This window comes from Mus musculus, chromosome 17 (assembly GCF_000001635.26).
Source record: "Mus musculus strain C57BL/6J chromosome 17, GRCm38.p6 C57BL/6J".
Taxonomy (NCBI): domain Eukaryota; kingdom Metazoa; phylum Chordata; class Mammalia; order Rodentia; family Muridae; genus Mus; species Mus musculus.
In genome coordinates, this window is record NC_000083.6 from 24,408,930 (window position 1) to 24,425,902 (window position 16,973).

At 47.2% G+C, this 16,973-nt stretch overlaps 2 protein-coding genes and 1 long non-coding RNA gene across 9 annotated transcripts in view; 2 read left to right on the forward strand and 1 right to left on the reverse strand.

Moving 5' to 3' along the window:
* The window catches only part of Abca3 (ATP-binding cassette, sub-family A (ABC1), member 3), a 58,284-nt gene extending 57,009 nt beyond the window's left edge, over positions 1 to 1,275 (forward strand). For 2 of the 4 annotated variants that reach the window (NM_013855.3, NM_001039581.2), the window contains one exon: positions 340 to 1,275. In NM_013855.3, coding sequence (NP_038883.2) covers positions 340 to 471 — 132 coding nt within the window. In that variant the 3' untranslated portion in view covers positions 472 to 1,275. The remainder of the gene's footprint in view (positions 1 to 339) is intronic. The other 2 variants (XR_001782080.2, XM_006524370.3) reach the window with 2 other exon arrangements.
* D330041H03Rik (RIKEN cDNA D330041H03 gene) lies at positions 552 to 5,584 on the reverse strand. Its single transcript, NR_033554.1, has 6 exons — positions 5,383 to 5,584; positions 4,772 to 4,999; positions 3,538 to 3,645; positions 2,996 to 3,154; positions 1,329 to 1,424; positions 552 to 1,242 (listed from the first exon to the last, which is right to left on the reverse strand). It is a non-coding gene; the product is annotated as an RIKEN cDNA D330041H03 gene (long non-coding RNA).
* A 132-nt stretch (positions 5,585 to 5,716) lies between these two features.
* On the forward strand, positions 5,717 to 16,969 carry Rnps1 (RNA binding protein with serine rich domain 1). 4 transcript variants are annotated; one of them, NM_001357626.1, is made up of 9 exons: positions 5,717 to 5,805; positions 6,112 to 6,576; positions 9,109 to 9,289; positions 9,528 to 9,683; positions 11,277 to 11,468; positions 12,820 to 12,922; positions 13,221 to 13,374; positions 15,473 to 15,614; positions 16,157 to 16,969. In NM_001357626.1, exons 3-9 carry the CDS (start codon positions 9,219 to 9,221, stop codon positions 16,254 to 16,256), a joined length of 918 nt encoding a protein of 305 aa, NP_001344555.1. In that variant the 5' UTR covers positions 5,717 to 5,805; positions 6,112 to 6,576; positions 9,109 to 9,218; the 3' UTR covers positions 16,257 to 16,969. The 4 variants fall into 4 exon arrangements, with proteins under 4 accessions (NP_001344555.1, NP_033096.2, NP_001073596.1 ...); NM_009070.2 differs by having other exon boundaries at positions 5,746 to 5,805; positions 6,112 to 6,233; NM_001080127.1 differs by lacking the exon at positions 6,112 to 6,576 and having other exon boundaries at positions 5,746 to 5,805.
* Positions 16,970 to 16,973: the final 4 nt, after the last annotated feature.

Genomic DNA, 16,973 nt, shown 5'->3' on the forward strand with positions numbered 1-16,973 from the left:
CTCACAGGGACCAAGAAGGAACTTGTAGGATTCTCCCTGCTATGGTAACTCCAGGTTCTTTTCAGGTAGAGTCATTCTAATTCTCCTCTGCTGCTCGCCCTGATATGGGCTGGGTTTGGGGTTTTGTATGTAAAATATTTGAGGTGGAAGAAAATCAAAGTTTGCATGCAAGGAAACTGGCCCAGAGATGGGACACAGTTTACCCTCATGGGAGTGACTTCTCCAGGGGCTCTAGGACAACAGTGGGCAATGGCAGAGTGAGGTCCAGCTTCCCATTCTCAGAGGACTCGCCTTATGGGACCTGGGCTCTCTCACCAATAGCTTTTCTGTTTCAAAAAGGTATTTGGTATCCTGGAGAAAGCCAAGGAGAAGTATGGAGTGGATGATTACTCTGTGAGCCAGATCTCCCTGGAGCAGGTCTTTCTGAGCTTTGCCCACCTACAACCCCCCACCACTGAGGATGGCCGGTGAGGAGCTCTGCTGCCTCCAGAGCACCAGGCGTGGAAGGGGCAAATCGTGCTTAGCCGTGCGTCCTCTCCCTCCCAGTTTCTCCTTTCTTTCATTTTTAATCACTCTTTTCTATGATGGACATGAAAAACAATCAAGGTGATATGCACAAAGTGGACCATGTGTGTCTGTCAGTGCCTGCAGGCAGGAGTCAGCATGCAGGTTTCCACTCCTGAAGTCAGGTCTCTGGAACCACAGTCCCAGACCCCATCCTGCTGTGCACACAGACAGGCCTTGGTCCCAGCTGGTACTGCAGCTAGCCTGGGGGATTGAGCTTCTTTCCAGTGCTTATCCAGAGAGACCCCAGGGACCTGTCTATGTTTACATATGACACTAAGCTCCCCTAGGGGGGGAAAGAAAGCCAACAGGGTTGAGCAGCAACAAGGACTTCCAGGCTGCCAGGAATGAGCAGCAAAGTTGCAAATACCTTCATGAAGGGAAGATACTGGCTATGACTAGGTGCTGAGACCATTGGCTCCCAATGCAACTGCACAGGCATCCTTGGATGTCAATGTTCCTTCCAGTATGGACAGTGGACCGGGCTGATCTGATCCTGAGCCAGATGTCATCCCACAGAGCATCGGCAGCACAAGAGAGAGCTGTGGCCAGACTTGAAGCACATCCTCTGTTCCTAGCTCTGTGCCTTCAAGAAGTCACTGGCCACAGGATTGTCAGGGACCACTACAGGGCTGAGTAGTGTCATCTCTTGAGGATACACTTAAACATATTGTGATTCTATAAAAAATAAAGGATAAGGGGACATGACCAGTCTTTGAGTCATACATATGATATGAGGAGGGGTCATGGGACTAGATCATTACCTTCCAGTTCCACATCCAATATGGCTTTCATACCAAGTTTCAAACAAAAGCAGGAGTTGGCTTTCCTAGCAGAGAGGAAGCTTACAGGATTCACTGCTGTGAAGTGAAGGATTAGGCATGAATTACTTTCCTTGTGATAAAATACTTGATCGAAGTAACTCAAGGAAAGCTGTGTTTTGGCTCCTGATTCAAGGGCACAAAGGGACAAAGCTGTGGCCCTGGCAGCTAGGAGGGATTGGCCATGCCGCATCTGCAGGTAAGGATGCTGGCCCTCACCCTTGACTCCCTTCTTTTCAGTCCAGGACCTTAGACTGTGGAATGTTGTCACCCACATTTCTCATAGCTCAGTCTGCCAAGGCAGACACTGGCACTAGAAGGGAAAGGGAAATTGCAGGTCAGACCTCTCACCTCAGTACAACCTAGAAACTCAAACATGTTACTGTGGTGATTCTAAACCCCATCAAGTTGATTATCATCACAATGCCCAAAGGCAAATAAAAAGTGGGTTCTGTCTACACCAAGCAGACAGTATGAACTAGTGCAAGATAAAAAGTGGGTCCTGTCTACATCCAGGCAGACAGTATGAACTAGTGCAAGATAAAAAGTGGGTCCTGGCCAGATGGTAGTGGCGCACGCCTTTGATCCCAGCACTCGGGAGGCAGAGGCAGGTGGATTTCTGAGTTCAAGGCCAGCCTGGTCTACAAAGTGAGTTCTAGGACAGCCAAGGCTATACAGAAAAACCCTGTCTCGAAAAACAAAACAAAACAAAACAAAACAAAACAAAAGACAAGTTGTTTTATTGTTTTAATTTTTTCAATATTTATTTCCATGTATGAGTTTTGCCCACCAGGATGAGCATGAATCTCATTATGTGCATAAGTGTTCTCAATCACTGAGCCATTGCCCCAGTTTCTCTAGTGTTTTGAGACAAGATCTTACGATGTAGCCCTGATTAGCCTGAAACTCTCTGGAGACTAGGCTACCTTCAAACTCAGAGATCTCCCTATTCCTGCCTCCCAAATACTGGAATTAAAAGCATGTGCTACCACACTAAGCAACGATGTTTTTAGCCAGTCTCTGAAACATTTATTTATAGAACTTCAAATTAGTTTCCATAGCACATATGCCTTTAAAAAGTCTTCAAAGCTGGATATGGAGGCAGAGCCTGGTGAGGCTCTATACAAGCTCCAGGACAGCCAGGGCTACCCAGAGAAACCCTGTCTCAAAACCAAATAAACAGATCCACCTGCTTCTGCTTCCCAAGGGCTGGGAGTGAGGTGTGAGCCACCCCACTCAGCCCTTGCTTGTCTTTTTCTATTTTTTGTTTTGTTTGAGACAGGGTCTCTCTATTATGCATTATGGCATTTAAAAAAAGATTTATTTAAGTATCTGAGTGTCCTATCTGTATGTACACCTGCATGCTAGGAGATGGCATCAGATCCCATTACAGATGGTTATAAGCCATCATGTGGTTGGTGGGAATTGATTTCAGGACCTCTGGAAGAGCAGTCAGTGCTCTTAACCCCTGAGCCATCTCTCCAGCCCCTGTTGTTTTGTTTTTTGAGACAGGGTTTCTACGTATAGCAGCCCTGGCTGTCTGAAACTCACTCTGGACCAGGCTGACTTTGAACCTTGAGAAAAGAAAGAAGGGAGCATAGAGTACTTACCAAGGCTCAAATGCCCTCAATTGCGGCCAGCAATTCATGTGTCTTCCAGCAAACTGGGGCTACAGATACCCTGGGTCCCCGGAAATCCTAGCTTGGTGGCCCTTAGCCATCTTGGCCTCCATAGGTTAGCAACATGCTGGGATAAGTAAGGCTCAGACTCTTGGAAGAAAAGAAAGAAGGGTCCAAAGATTCAGTTCTCACAATCTTTCTGCTAATTCTCAAAATAGTAAAAGCCAGGAAGCTCAGCTTTCAGAGCTCAGCAGCTTGATGGTACACTTGATTTATAAAGCCCAGGATATTTAGCAACAAATTTTTTTTTTTTTTTTTTTTGGTGTTTTTGAGACAGGGTTTCTCTGTGTAGTCCTGGCTGTCCTGGAACTCACTTTGTAGACCAGGCTGGCCTTGAACTCAGAAATCCAACTGCCTCTGCCTCCCGAGTGCTGGGATCAAAGGCGTGCGCCACCACACCCGGCTTAGCAACAAATTTTTATCAACACCTCTGAGTAAATCATGCTTTAGATTTAATTTATGTTAAAACTTACATACGTGGGCTGGAGAGATGGCTCAGTGGTTAAGAGCACCGACTGCTCTTCCAAAGACAATGAGATCTGATGCCCTCTTCTGGTGCATCTGAAGACAGCTACAGTGTACTTAGATATAATAATAAATAAATCTTAAAAAAAAAAACTTACACATGTGCCAAATTAAATTACATACTTACATACATGCCAAATTAAATTACTTTGAACATTAGGGGAAAAGCAGGGGAGAAGCTGTTAGCCCAGCTTCTTCGGTCCTCACCAGCCATCTGGGGTGACCCCAGATTTCTAGGGTTTCTAGGGTGTCCGTGCTGTTCTGGACCAAAAACTCTATTAGCCTCTCTAATCACAGACACCATTAATCTTCACAGAATGGTACATGCTCCCTGTGTGAGCATTACTACATCATCACAGGGCCCTTTCCCTACAAGAACCGGCTGAAGTCCCTGGACCACTGCTCTTCTGACCCACTGAGATGGTTAATCTTGGTTGTCAACTTGATTGGATTCAGAATTAACGCACCTCGGGGCACACCGGTGAGGGAGCTTTGTGATTAAGTGTGAAGGCCCAACCTGAACCTGACCAGCACTTCCCAGTGTCTTTGTAGGCAGTGCGAGATTTGCTTTTGTGGCTTTTCTCTCACTAGTCCGTCTACCTTTTTGCTGCCATCTTTCACTGACATCAGGGCCCAGCTTCTTCAGCCTTCCAACTAGTGCTGAAGACCAGGAACCCGCCATGATTTCAGCACCAGATTAAGACTACAAGGACATGTAGTTTCTTAGAAAGCTACTGGCTCTCAGCCTTTCTAGTGTGAATAACCCAGACTGGATGATGTAAGTGAGGGTCATCGTTTATTTGTTCCGTTCCACCAGAGAACAGCTAGCATCCACTTACCACTCATGTCTGACCACAGCAGACACAACAGCAATGCAAGAAAATCAGCTTATCCCTAATATCCTATACATTAAATAATCTTAAATCCAACAAGGGTACCAGACCAAACTGTCTAGATCTGCTAACCCCACCCCAAAAAATGAATACCTCAGGAAAGCAGACTTCAGAAGCAGGCTCCTCTTCCTGACTGTCCCACAGGACACACCCAGCTCCTTGGACCGAGATAATCTCTTCTCTCCATCTCTCCGGGATCACCAAAGTGCACATTGGCCACTTTCCTATCTTTCACAGCAATATGTAATCCAAATCTAAGTCACCTTTGTACCTTCCTCCTGAAGCTCACCTTAGCTCTGTTCCTCTTTCTTCGTTCCTGCCTCAAATCTACTTAGATAACCGCGGGGATTGTGTGCATATCCCTTTCTTCCGCAAATAACGGAGCAAGAATGTGCTAGGCAAACCGGGCGGTGGCGCTCGTCTTTAATCCCAGCAGTTGGGAGGCAGAGGCAGGCAGATTTCTGAGTTCTAGGCCAGCCTAGCCTGGTCTACAGAGTGAGTTCCAGGACAGCCAGGGCTACAAAACAAACAAACAAACAAACAAAAGAATGTGTTGGCAAAGTCGGGAGGCGGGGCACTACGGCGGGTGCTACTCTTTAGCCTCGTGCAGAGACCAGATCCTCTATGTCCTTGCTAAGAAGTTACTGACGTAACCCCGGTATAGACTAGCGTGCCTCTTCTTCTCCCAGCGATCCTGAACGCCTTTGCTGTTCCTTCTGCCCCACGCATTCTTGTCAGAAATGTCTCCTGGGAGAAACCTCCTTCAACATTTCCTCAAACTTTTTTCCTTTCTGGCCTCATCGGCCGCCCGCTACACCCAGTCAGCTGTATCCCACCAGCACAGAGACCATATCTATGCAATCACCACTAACTACCAGAGACTTGACCATAGGAACTCACCGTCCGTACCAGCCTGTCCCTTTACTACAATAACGCGGCCTCAGCAGGGTGCCTTAGATCCTAATGACAGCAGAGGCAACCCGAGTAGCTCCATCCACACAGATCCGGTAGGCGCCAAAGAGCACAAACCTCTGGTGCCGGTCAGCCAATCATCGCGCGCTTCAGAATGAGCAAAACAAGTCCAGGAAACTTTAGACCAGTCGGGGAGGGGGGGCGGGGGGGGGGACCGTAGGCGCTACGACGCTCCGCCCACACACAGTTGCTGTCCTTTAGTCCTCCACCGCTAACTTGCATTGGCTGAGTGTGCTTACGTCATCGTCGCGCGACGACGGCTGCGCCTTCCCGCTTCTCACCTCTGACGACAAAGTTGCGCCGGCGTCCTGGTCTGAGAAGAGCGGGAGGAGGTGGCGGCCTTGGGAAGATGTAAGTCGGGGTAGGAATCCGGCTGCATCCGACCTCCGGGGACCTTCTGCCAGGCTTGGCGGGGCGCATCGTGGAGCCGGTTGCGTTCCTCAGTGCGGCAGAGGCCCGCCGGCGAGGAACAGAGCCCGAGGAGAGAGTGTGGTTCAGGTCGGGCGGAGTGGGAGGTGTCGAGGCCGCGGCCCGGAAGTGGTCGAGGCGGTCACCGACGGAAGGGTGATCCCGCACGGTTCGCTCGGCGGCGACCCGCTTTAGCCTGCAGGACTCCAGCAGCTGCGAGCCCTGCCGCTTCTCTTGTTTTCTTGTCAGGCTGGAGACCTAGGCTCGCCACACCGGGCCCGACCTGAGTAGTGAGTGGAGAAAGAGGGTGGGAGGCGAGGTCGATGTCTGTGGCCGGAGCGGACGGTGCAGATTGCGAGCCGGCCTAAAAGGTTGGTTTCCTTTAAAGATCTCTTTCCACGAGTGTCTGTCGGAATCCAGTGTGCAGTTCTCAGTTCTGGGCATTGAGGATCCGTCCTAGGATGGACCGAGCACGGTTACGGAGCTCAGCGGGAGAGGATATGGGAAGGTTATGGTTGATGGTAGAGACGTGGTGGAGGCTTGCTTTCTCTACCTTGTGTTACTTCGTAGGCACTGTGTCTCCGATGTGCTTTTATATGTAGAGAGTGCTTTCAGATTGCCAAGACGCCCTCTGCTCGAGATTTAACCATTTGTTTTCTCCTCTCTCTGACTGTTGGACGCACACCTTTCCGGAGGATGGGAGAGGTGACCAAGGTCCTGAGCTGTTACCTGAGCTTGAGTGAACAGAGACCCTCACCTTTGCTTTCTAGCACTCGACCACACCCAGCAAAGAGTTCGCTTACGCCGCAGTTCATAATTTGTAGACTGCTTAACAATGGGTTCTGCCTGTTTCATAAAGTACATTCCAGCAGGTCGGGGTGCGGGTGCACAAGGGTGATCTCTACCCTTTGTCACTGGTATGAAGCACTTGAATAGTAACCCAAACCCCAAAAGTACATACCAGATTTAAATGACTTAGTATAGAAAACCCACAAGAAATTTAGTAATTTTATGTTGATTATATGTTACAAAGGTAATGTTCATTTTGTTAAAAACTAGTTTTGGGACCCACACACTGCCTTTAATCCCAGCACTCAGATGGCAAGTCAGAGTTTGAGGCTAGCTTGATCAACCTAGGCTAGCCAGGGCTGCCTAGTGAGACCATGTTTCAATAGGGGGGAAAAAGCCTTTAATTTTGGACTGTCAGTACTTGTGAATGGTAGAGGTCTTGTTGAGTATACTGGGCTCAGTGTTACTTCGTGTAGCCTTGCCTGTCCTGGAAGTAGACCAGGACAGACCTTTGAACTCGAGAGCCTCATTTCCCAGTTCTTGTTTCTAAAAAAAATAAGAAAGGTTTCACTAACTTTTGTGACTTGGCTGAAAGGAGATTAAAGGGTGTGCTCATGGTTCACACTCATGGACAGTGCTGCTTTTAGTGATCTCATCCAAAAGTCAGCTGAGCTGTAACACAGTTAACTAAGCAGCCAGAAATCAAACTTACCACTGAGCTTTTAGCTGGGTGCCTTGCCAGATTGATAGATTGATTTAGCCAAGCAAGGTTTAGGGAGCTAATTGTCAGGATTACTTAACTTGGTAGTATGCTTTTGCCTGTTGTGCACAAAGCCCTGGTTTCAGTCTCCAGCTCCATATCGAAAGCCTATAATCCCAGGCGGAGGCAGGAGATTCAAGTCATCCTACATAGAACATTTGAAGCCAGCCTGGGCTAGAGACCTTGTCTTTAATAGAATAAGCCTTTGGTTCCTGTACTCAGGAGACAGGAAGGATGAGTCCCAGCAAGGTGTCATGGTACACAGCTTTAATCCCAGCACTTGGGAAACAAAAGTGGGGGAATCTCTGTGACAGCCAGAGCTACAGGATAGCAAAAAAAAAAAAAAAAATTAAGAATGAGTGCCACAGCTGGACAGTGGTGGCACAGGCCTTTAATCCCAGCACTTGAGAGGCAGAGGCAGGTGGATTTCTTGAAGCCAGCCTGGTCTACAGAGTGGGTTCCAGGACAGCCAGGACTGCCCAGAGAAACCCTGTCTCGAGAAAAAAAAAAAAAAAGACTTGAAGCCTGAAACACAGGCTTGCTTGCTTGCTTACTCCAGACCATGGAAGATAGCTGAAAAGATATAGTCCTGGAAAGAAGCTAGATAGGTAATCATTTGCCATTTCTATTTGTCAAAGTAGTGGAAGGGAACTGTTCTCATGAGCTAGACTTATTCAGCAGCATTTAGAAGGGCCCTGTTTCTGAAAAGATGTATTCTCGCCTTACACTTGAGGAAGGTGAGGAAGAAGAGTTAGGATGTATCCTGAGGCCTTTTTTTGTATTTTGCTCCAAGAGAAGTCCCAGGGAGAATTAGCTGTCTTTAGTTGAGTACTTACTGTTACGTGGCATTATTGCTAAACCCTTAACACTGCCTATAAGATCTCAACCCATTCAGAGGTTTCAACAGTTGTGCCTACCTGACTGCTGACTAGATCTACCAAGTCACATTTTCCCCTTATTTGTTTATGGTTTACCTACCTGACAGTCTTACTTTTTTTCTTGCCTTTTTCTTTTTTTTCTTTTTTTTTCCTCCCAGGCAGGGTTTCTTTATGTCGCTTTGGCTGTCCTGGAATAGCTCTGAATCAGCCTGCCTCTGCCTCCCCTGTGCTGTGGTTGAAGGCTTGCACCGCCGCTCCAGCTTTCGGTTCTGTCTTAGTGCTCTCCTGTGAGGTTTTGCACGTTGTGTTGTGTTGAGTAATGTTTTGATGCTTGTCACTCAAAGTGCCAGCTACTCGTTACTCATTGTATCCTTAAAGAAAACAATGCCAATAAGACAAATCTGGGTTTTTCTCCTCTGAGGCCATTGTGGTGTCTAATATTTTGAAAGCCATCTACAGGTGGCTGGTTCATCATCAAACTTGGTGAACTCTAGTGTGGGACAGGCCCTAAAAAACCAAATGTAGCTACAATTACCTCTCCCACTTCATTAAGGAAAACAAAGAAGAATCTTAATATGCCTGTACCTTAGACATGTAATACATTTTGCCTTTCTTTCTCAAATAAAAAACCTAAGGTGGCCTCTAAGAGTAGGAAAGGCCTCCATGGCGCGCTAATGAGGGCCCTGGGTGTCAAGGCTGTGTGGACACTTGCTGTTTGCTGTGCTTCTGTCCTGTGTGCTCAACGGTCTTTGATGCAAAATAGAGTTGATGCTTTGTCAATTGGTTTGCTCTATTTCAATCCTTTTATCTTGTTACTAGGCTGCTCTTTGGCGTAAATTGCAATCGATTAGGGATCGTTTCTCAGACTCAAGTTAGAAGTGAGAGTTCAGATAAGTGAGGCCGACATTGCTGCCTTGAAGAAGGGGAGAATGGATTTATCAGGAGTGAAAAAGAAGAGCTTGCTAGGAGTCAAAGAGAATAATAAAAAGTCCAGCACTAGGTAATCCTCTGTAAGATTTTTTTCTAGTGCTATTTTGGGGGTGCTTGCTGTTTAAGGACCCTAGGAAAGGGGAGATTTTTGTTGTTGTTGTTCTACAGTGCGTGCCCTAATTCACAGATGATTTTGCTCTGTGATCACCTGGGATGTTAGTAATCCTTTTGGACCGCACTACTGGGTTGTGCTATCTCAGGGTTTGGTCAGAAGGGCTTGCAACCTCACATTCTATCTTATCATGCAGGGCTCCTTCTCCTACCAAACGCAAGGACCGATCTGATGAGAAGTCCAAGGATCGATCTAAAGATAAAGGGGCCACTAAAGAGTCAAGTGAGAAGGATCGTGGCAGAGATAAGACTCGGAAGAGACGCAGTGCTTCAAGCGGAAGCAGCAGTACCAGGTGGGGCAGAGGGAACCATGTCTTCCTTCACTGTGAAGCCCTCCAAGAACTTCTTTGGGGGAAAGGGGTGACACGTGTGTGTTGTGAAGGCCAAAAGTATGTTAAATTTCTTCCTTTGGGGAGGTGTGAAGGCCATCTGCTCTTCCATGTTCCCACAAACAAACAAACCTAGGTCCAGTTCAGCAAAGTTCACTCTAGGAAATCAGTGAGTTTACCAGGCTTCCAGTGCAGTGGGTGAAGGATAATTGGCAGGAATGTGGGTGGTAACTGCCCTGTGAATGTTCCCTCCCCACAGTCCCCTACTTAAAGCCTTTGCCTGAGACCTGAGGACCTGTGCAAATAGGGCAGAATTACAACTGGTTTGGAGGGGTGGCTGGATACTCCAGTGAGGGTCCCTTGACCCTGTCCCTTCCAAGAGAGACAAGCCCAGTGTGATGATCGTTAGTGAGCAAGCCCAGTTGAAGTGAGAATGACAGCAACTTTTCTGCGAGGGTAGTCCTGTATGTGTGGCTCCCTAAGAGCTGTCTGCCTAGCTTTTCCATACAGGATTTCATTGCTTCCTGCAGCTTGCCAATTGAATTGAGCTGGTTGCCCAAGGGAAGACTACGTTGTCTTAACTACATTGAAAACAGACCCTAGAGTTGTTGATAAGACCCTAATATAGCATGCAGGTTTTGTTTCATTATATATGTTATGTGGTCTTGCTGTGTAATGTGTGTTTGTGGATATAAACTCTCCTATGATACTAAAGTGTGATGTTTGGATAATGGATGAATTGTTTCTCTTGCAAGTATGTATTCATCCTGAAATGAGAATGACTGGCTTCAGGCTGGAGCCTTTTTTTTTTTTTTTAAACTGTGTTTATACATGCATACCATGTGTGTGCCTGGTTGTCACACAGGCCAGAAAGGTGCATTGGGTCCCCAGAAACTAGAGTCACAGGCAGTTGTGAGCTGCCATGTGGGTGCTAGAAACCAAACCTGGTTCCTCTTACCTGCAGAGACATTTTTCAGCTCCCAGTCTGCTCCTTTTTTTATTTAAGATGTATTTATTTTTATGTTATTTATGTATTTATTTTAATGTGCACGGTCACTGTCTTCAGACACACCAGAAGAGGTCATCAGATCCCATTGTGGATGTTTGTGGGCCACCATGTAGTTGCTGGGAATTGAACTTAGGACCTTGGAAGAACTGTTAGTGCTCTTAAACTCTGAGCCATCTCTGCAGCCCCTCTTTCTTTTTATTTTTAAGTTGAAAACCTGCCTGAATTGGTCTTCAGCCCTGTTGATCTGATTTTTGCTAGGCTGCTGCTTTTTCCTCATTGGTAAAAATAAGGATTCTGTGTAGGTAACAACAGCCCATCTCATACGGTGTTGGGACTTGTCAGATGTCATTACTGGTGAAATGGGGCTTAAGCAGGAAAGCACCGGGCAGTGGTGGCGTATGCCTTTAGTCTTAGTGCTTAGGAGGCAGAGGCGGGCAGATTTCTGAGTAAGAACCAGGAGAGCGATATCCTCTACTGAGCAGTCAGTCTTCTGTGCAGAAATAGGACTCTTGCTCATTGACTCTGTGACACCCCCACCTTGTCCTCAGGTCTAGGTCCAGCTCCACCTCCAGCTCGGGCTCCAGCACCAGCACAGGCTCAAGCAGTGGCTCCAGCTCGTCCTCTGCATCCAGCCGCTCAGGAAGCTCCAGCACGTCCCGGAGCTCCAGTTCTAGCAGCTCCTCCGGCTCCCCAAGCCCTTCTCGGCGCAGGCATGACAACAGGCGGCGCTCCCGCTCCAAGTGAGTTCAGAATGGCTAGCCTGCTCATTACAGTAGTTACTAGAAAAGTAGTTTGGGCTGACAAGATGGCTCAGCAGGTAAAGGTCTTTGCTGCCAAGCTTAACAGCCTGGGTTTAATTCCCGGGACCCACATGGTGGCATGTGATAACTCCCGTGGTTTGTCCTTTAACCTCCAATGTGCACAGTGACACACAAGTGAGGGGAAGTGCAGTGGTACATGCACATGTATTTGTACCAGGATAGTCGGAAATTTGAGGTCATGGTGGGCTGCGTGTGAGCCTGTCTCAAAAAGACACGAGAGCCAGGCGTGGTGGCGCACGCCTTTAATCCCAGCACTCGGGAGGCAGAGGCAGGCAGATTTCTGAGTTCAAGGCCAACCTGATCTACAGAGTGAGTTCCAGGACAGCCAGGGCTATACAGAGAAACCCTGTCCCGAAAAACAAAACAAACAAACAAAAAGACATGAAAGAAAGTGAATAAAAGTTAGAGGGTGGGCAGGATGTCTGAGTCAGTGAGGGTGCTCGCTGCCCAGCCCATCAACCAGACTGCCCTTCCCCGGAATACACAAGGCAGGAGCTGAGAAGGGCATCTCCCACAAGTTAGTCTCTAACTCTATGTGTGTTGCCCTGGTGCATGCCCCACAGAAGTAAAATAGACACAGATTTGAAGGGGTCTTAGTTTGGTTTCTGAATCAGGGATGATAGTCTTAGTGATCTGTTTCTGTGAAAAGACACCATGACCAAGGCAATTCTTATAAAGGATTGGGGCAGGCTTACAGTTTCAGAGGTCCATTATCCTCATGATAGAGAGCATGGTGGCACACAGGCAGACATGGTAACTAAGAGTTTTACATCCAGATCCACAGTAGCAGGAAAATCTAGAAACTGCACCTGTCTTGGACTTTTGAAACCTCTTAAGCTCACCTCCAATGACCAACTTCCTCCAGCAAGACCATACGTCTTGATCTTTTTCAAATAGTACATACACTCCATGATACCTAAGCAAAATATGAGCTTATGGGGCCATTTTCATTTAAACCGTAGATAATATAGGTGAATTGGTAAGAAACTCTTCTAGAAGCTGTTGAAGCTAAGAAGGAACCTCACTGTGTTAGTTGCTGAGGCAGGGTCTCACTGGGCAGTGCAAGTTGGCTTAAACTCCTAGTATTCCTCCTGCCTTAGCCTTCTGGGTATTGGGATGTTAGGCATATACCAACACACACACAGCTGGTGTTTTTCCTTTTTCAGTGCTGAGGACCAAATCTGGGACTTTATCCTGAACTCCATCCCCAAACCCACTGTACTTGGGATATGTTGAAAATTTCTGGGTGGTTTTGTTTGTTTGTTTTCAGATCCAAACCACCTAAAAGAGATGAAAAAGAGAGGAAAAGGCGGAGCCCTTCACCTAAACCAACCAAAGTGCACATTGGGAGGCTCACCAGGAATGTGACCAAGGTAACAACCATAGAACCACAGAGGTTGGTGGGGGTGTGGCTGGATAAGCTGGTGTCAGGCAGCAGGTGCACCTACAATGTATGGAACAATGTATGTGAAGTCTGTGACTTGATCAGAATGCTGCTACATTTATTATTTACTAATAAATTGTCTTACTTATTAGGCTTATGTCCAAGAGATTTTGGCCCTGGTGGCATATTACCAGGTGACACTACTGGAGATTTTCTCAGCATAGTGAATTCCCTGTGCCCATTAAGTAATAGATTGGCAAACAGGGGTGTGACTTTTCTCTCTCTAGGATCATATCATGGAAATATTTTCTACTTACGGGAAAATTAAAATGATTGACATGCCTGTTGAGAGGATGCATCCTCACCTCTCCAAAGGCTATGCATATGTGGAGTTTGAGAATCCCGATGAAGCAGAGAAGGCTCTGAAACACATGGATGGAGGTCAGTGAATCTGTGCCCGCCCTTACTCTGTCACCTCTGTCCTTCCTTGGAGAGGTCTGATGGTTTTGGGGACCCTGAAGTAGATAGATTTCCAAGCCAGGTGGATCTTACTCAGTAGGGGTGTATGTACCAAAAACATGTTTAGAAAGCACTTGCTATTCTTGAAAAACCCAGCAAATATGAATATGTTAACATTTTAAGAAATCTTCAATCTGTTAAAAATGAAGCTTTTCTCACAAAGAATATATTTGGCTTTAAAATGGGAGTATTTTCTAAGTATCCTTTTTTATTTTGCCAACATTTCAGTATTTTTAGGATTGCTTTAGTGCATTGCACACGTACTGACTTCATACAGTGTATCTGTCTCGTAAGACTTAGTGTTTATAAGTTTGTGTTAATGGAGTGGTTTTTAAGGCATAGCACTTAGGAATAGTAGTTGGTGGCAGATTTTCACATTGCCTATAAGTCAGCATCTTAGGGACTGCAAAGTTTGTTTCTAGCTCTAGGATGTAAGATGCTGAGGCTGAGAACTGGCAGCTTACAGTCTGGACCATCAGTCTGTGTGGGGAAACCATAGAATCCTCGGGTGCCTGTTAAGCTTTACAAATATCTTAGTTTCATTTTTGTTTTGTTTTGTTTTGTTTTTTTTTGGTTTTTCGAGACAGGGTTTTCTCTTTATAGCCCTGGCTGTCCTGGAACTCACTTTGTAGACCAGGCTGGCCTCGAACTCAGAAATCCGCCTGCCTCTGCCTCCCGAGTGCTGGGATTAAAGGCGTGCGCCACCACCCCCAGCTTTGTTTTGTTTTTTAATGATTGCTTTTGAGTATGTTTGTTTTGTGGTACTTAGCTGCTCCTTTAGGCTCCCTTATGTGTTTCAGAAGCTCAGCTTGAGCCACCTACGTCCTTGGGTCTGATGAATCACTTTTTAAATCTACCTGGTATTGGATAGTTACTACAGTGAGTTTCTTCATTGGAGCTGGTTTGGGTGAGAGCCAGCAGCTGTCTTAGACTGGGATAAGTTATGTTAAACCTTTGGAGTGTAAAGAGAGTGTACCTGAATTAGCCTCTGGCTACTCATGTGGCCCTTGTTAACACTGAACTAGGTTTGTGCTCTCGGGACCAACCCTAGATGTCGGAGACTAGCCGTTAGGTGTTCTGTACCTTGGTGTTCTTTGCTTTTTTTCTCTCTGAGACTCTTAGTTCCTGGGGTTTGTGTCCTGCAGTGCTTTTCTCTCTACTTTTGAGATCACTTGTAAACTTTTCCTTCTGTCTGTTTGGAAATTAGTTCTTATAGAATGCTGCAGAAGTCTTCAAGCAGGTGCCCCCAGGCTGAGCTCAACAGCCTGAGCTTCCCACCGACTTAGAAGGGAAGTCAAGGCCGGGTTTGGTAGTGCAAGTCTTTAATCCCAGCAGTTCAGGGGCAGATGGATTTGTTCAGATCCAGGTTGGTCTGGTCCACATAGTGAGTTCCAGGACAGCCAGAGCTATGTGGGAGACCCAGTCTCAAAAAGCAGAAGGAAGCCCAGCTTCTAGTGGCTCCTTCCTGACCCTCAAGGCCCCCCACTCTGCACATGACCCTGTGCTGTCCTGTCACTGTTGGCTGGTGTTCCGTGCCTTTAGTCTAGCAGGTTTCAGCACATCCTTCACAGTCTGTGTGCTGGGAAGACGCAGCTGCTCCAGCGCCCCAGTCAGTCTCCTAGACTCCTGCCCTTTCCTGCTGTGGGCTCTGGGATTGTTTGCCTGGTATGCTGACCTGACTTGCTGACTTCCCTGACATAGATGGGGTCTTTGTTTTTGAGACAGGGTCTCCCTACATACTCCTAGCTGGGCTGACCTTAATTTGTACAACAAGGTGGCTACTGAGTCTCCGGGATCCTTCTGTTCTATCTCTACTTCTTAGATGCTGTAATTAAAGAAATGGGCCACCATGCCTGTCCTGTTTCATTTTGAGCTAGTACATGTTGCCTAAGCTAATTAAGGGTCCTCCCCTGCCTCTACCTCCTGAATGCTGGGATTTCAGGCATATACTGCCACACCACAAGTGAGCTATGTTATATGTTAGTCAGAAATTTTATGGTTTTGTTCCTGTTTTCTACAGGACAAATTGATGGCCAAGAGATCACTGCTACTGCTGTGTTGGCACCCTGGCCTCGGCCACCACCTCGGCGATTCAGCCCCCCTAGGAGGATGCTTCCACCACCTCCCATGTGGCGTAGGTCACCCCCACGGATGAGGAGAAGGTGAGTCAATTGGGAATTGTCCTTAAGCCAGCTTGCTGCTTTGTAGGTTTTATAAACCTAAATGGCTGTGGTAACTTTTAGTCCTTTGGGGTTGGATGTAGAAAGCAGGTCAGCATGTGGTACTGGGAGTTGGCCAGAGAAAGGACAGTCAAAATCTGTGGTGTTGACAAGCAGGTGAGTCCCTTCCAAGGAACCAGTTCAAGAGTCTGTGCTGTCGTGGGTCCCAAGAGACCCTCTGTCTTTCAGGCAGGGTGGCATACGCATTTAACTCTAGCACCTGGGAGGCAGAGGCAGGCAGATCTCTGGGAGTTCGAGGCCAGCCTGGTCTGTGGATCTAGTTCCAGAATAGCCTGCTATATACAGAGAAACCCTGTCTCGAAAAACCAGAAGGGGGCGGGGGGGGGGCTTTCGGGTGAGACATAGCAGAAGCCACCGTTTGGGGTTGTGAACAGAAAAAGAATTGTCTTAGAAAGGCCAGTCTGTCCCATAGCTGTGCTGTTTGAATATTGCACTCTTGGCTGACCAGGCTTCTCTTCCCACAGGTCTCGATCCCCAAGACGCAGGTCCCCTGTGCGTAGGAGGTCTCGCTCTCCTGGCCGCCGCCGCCACAGGAGCCGATCCAGCTCCAACTCCTCCCGATAAGCAGGGACATTGATTCGTACCTCTGTAACTTATGTTCCCCAGACTCTGTTTTGTCCTTTTCTCTAGCCAAGTGAGGGTCTGTAGAGAAGGATCCCTTACTGGGTACAGCAGTTGAGATATCTCCTCTACAGAAGGGTTCTGGCTTGTAGAGCTACTGTTGGTTCACGGCTGCTCCCATAGAGGTGCCCTGTAGTTTTCTGGCTAGAAAGTTCATCCCTTCAGTTCTTGATAGGCTGGTAGCAGAGCCAGCTGGAACCTATGGCAGCACACGGATTTCCACAGATGACCCAGAACCAGACAGCCTGGTCTAGCCCCCGCTGTGCCACACCTGTGCAAAGGACCACACTGCTCTTCTGTTCGGCCGACCATGCCCTGCTGAGTACGCTTCAACTTAGAGGGCTAAAACCTTTGAAGGATTCCTCCACAAATGGTTACCTTTCTGTCCCCGTGTCTCTGTTACTTTCTAGAATTTGTGAGCCAGTTCTACAGGGTCCTCATGAAACCTACCCCACCCCGTTGTCACCTGCCATTCATGGTGATGTTGCAGGTTAACCTTGGCAGTGTGTACATTGCCCCTTTTTGCTTTTATTGTACAGTCAGTACTATAAAATTTGTTTTGAGTTTTATAACTTTGTAGCATTTTAGATAAGGTTGTGTTTGTACTTGTGTAGAGTGAAAGGACTGTTGAATAAAACCTAGGATTAGAATGCAAATTGA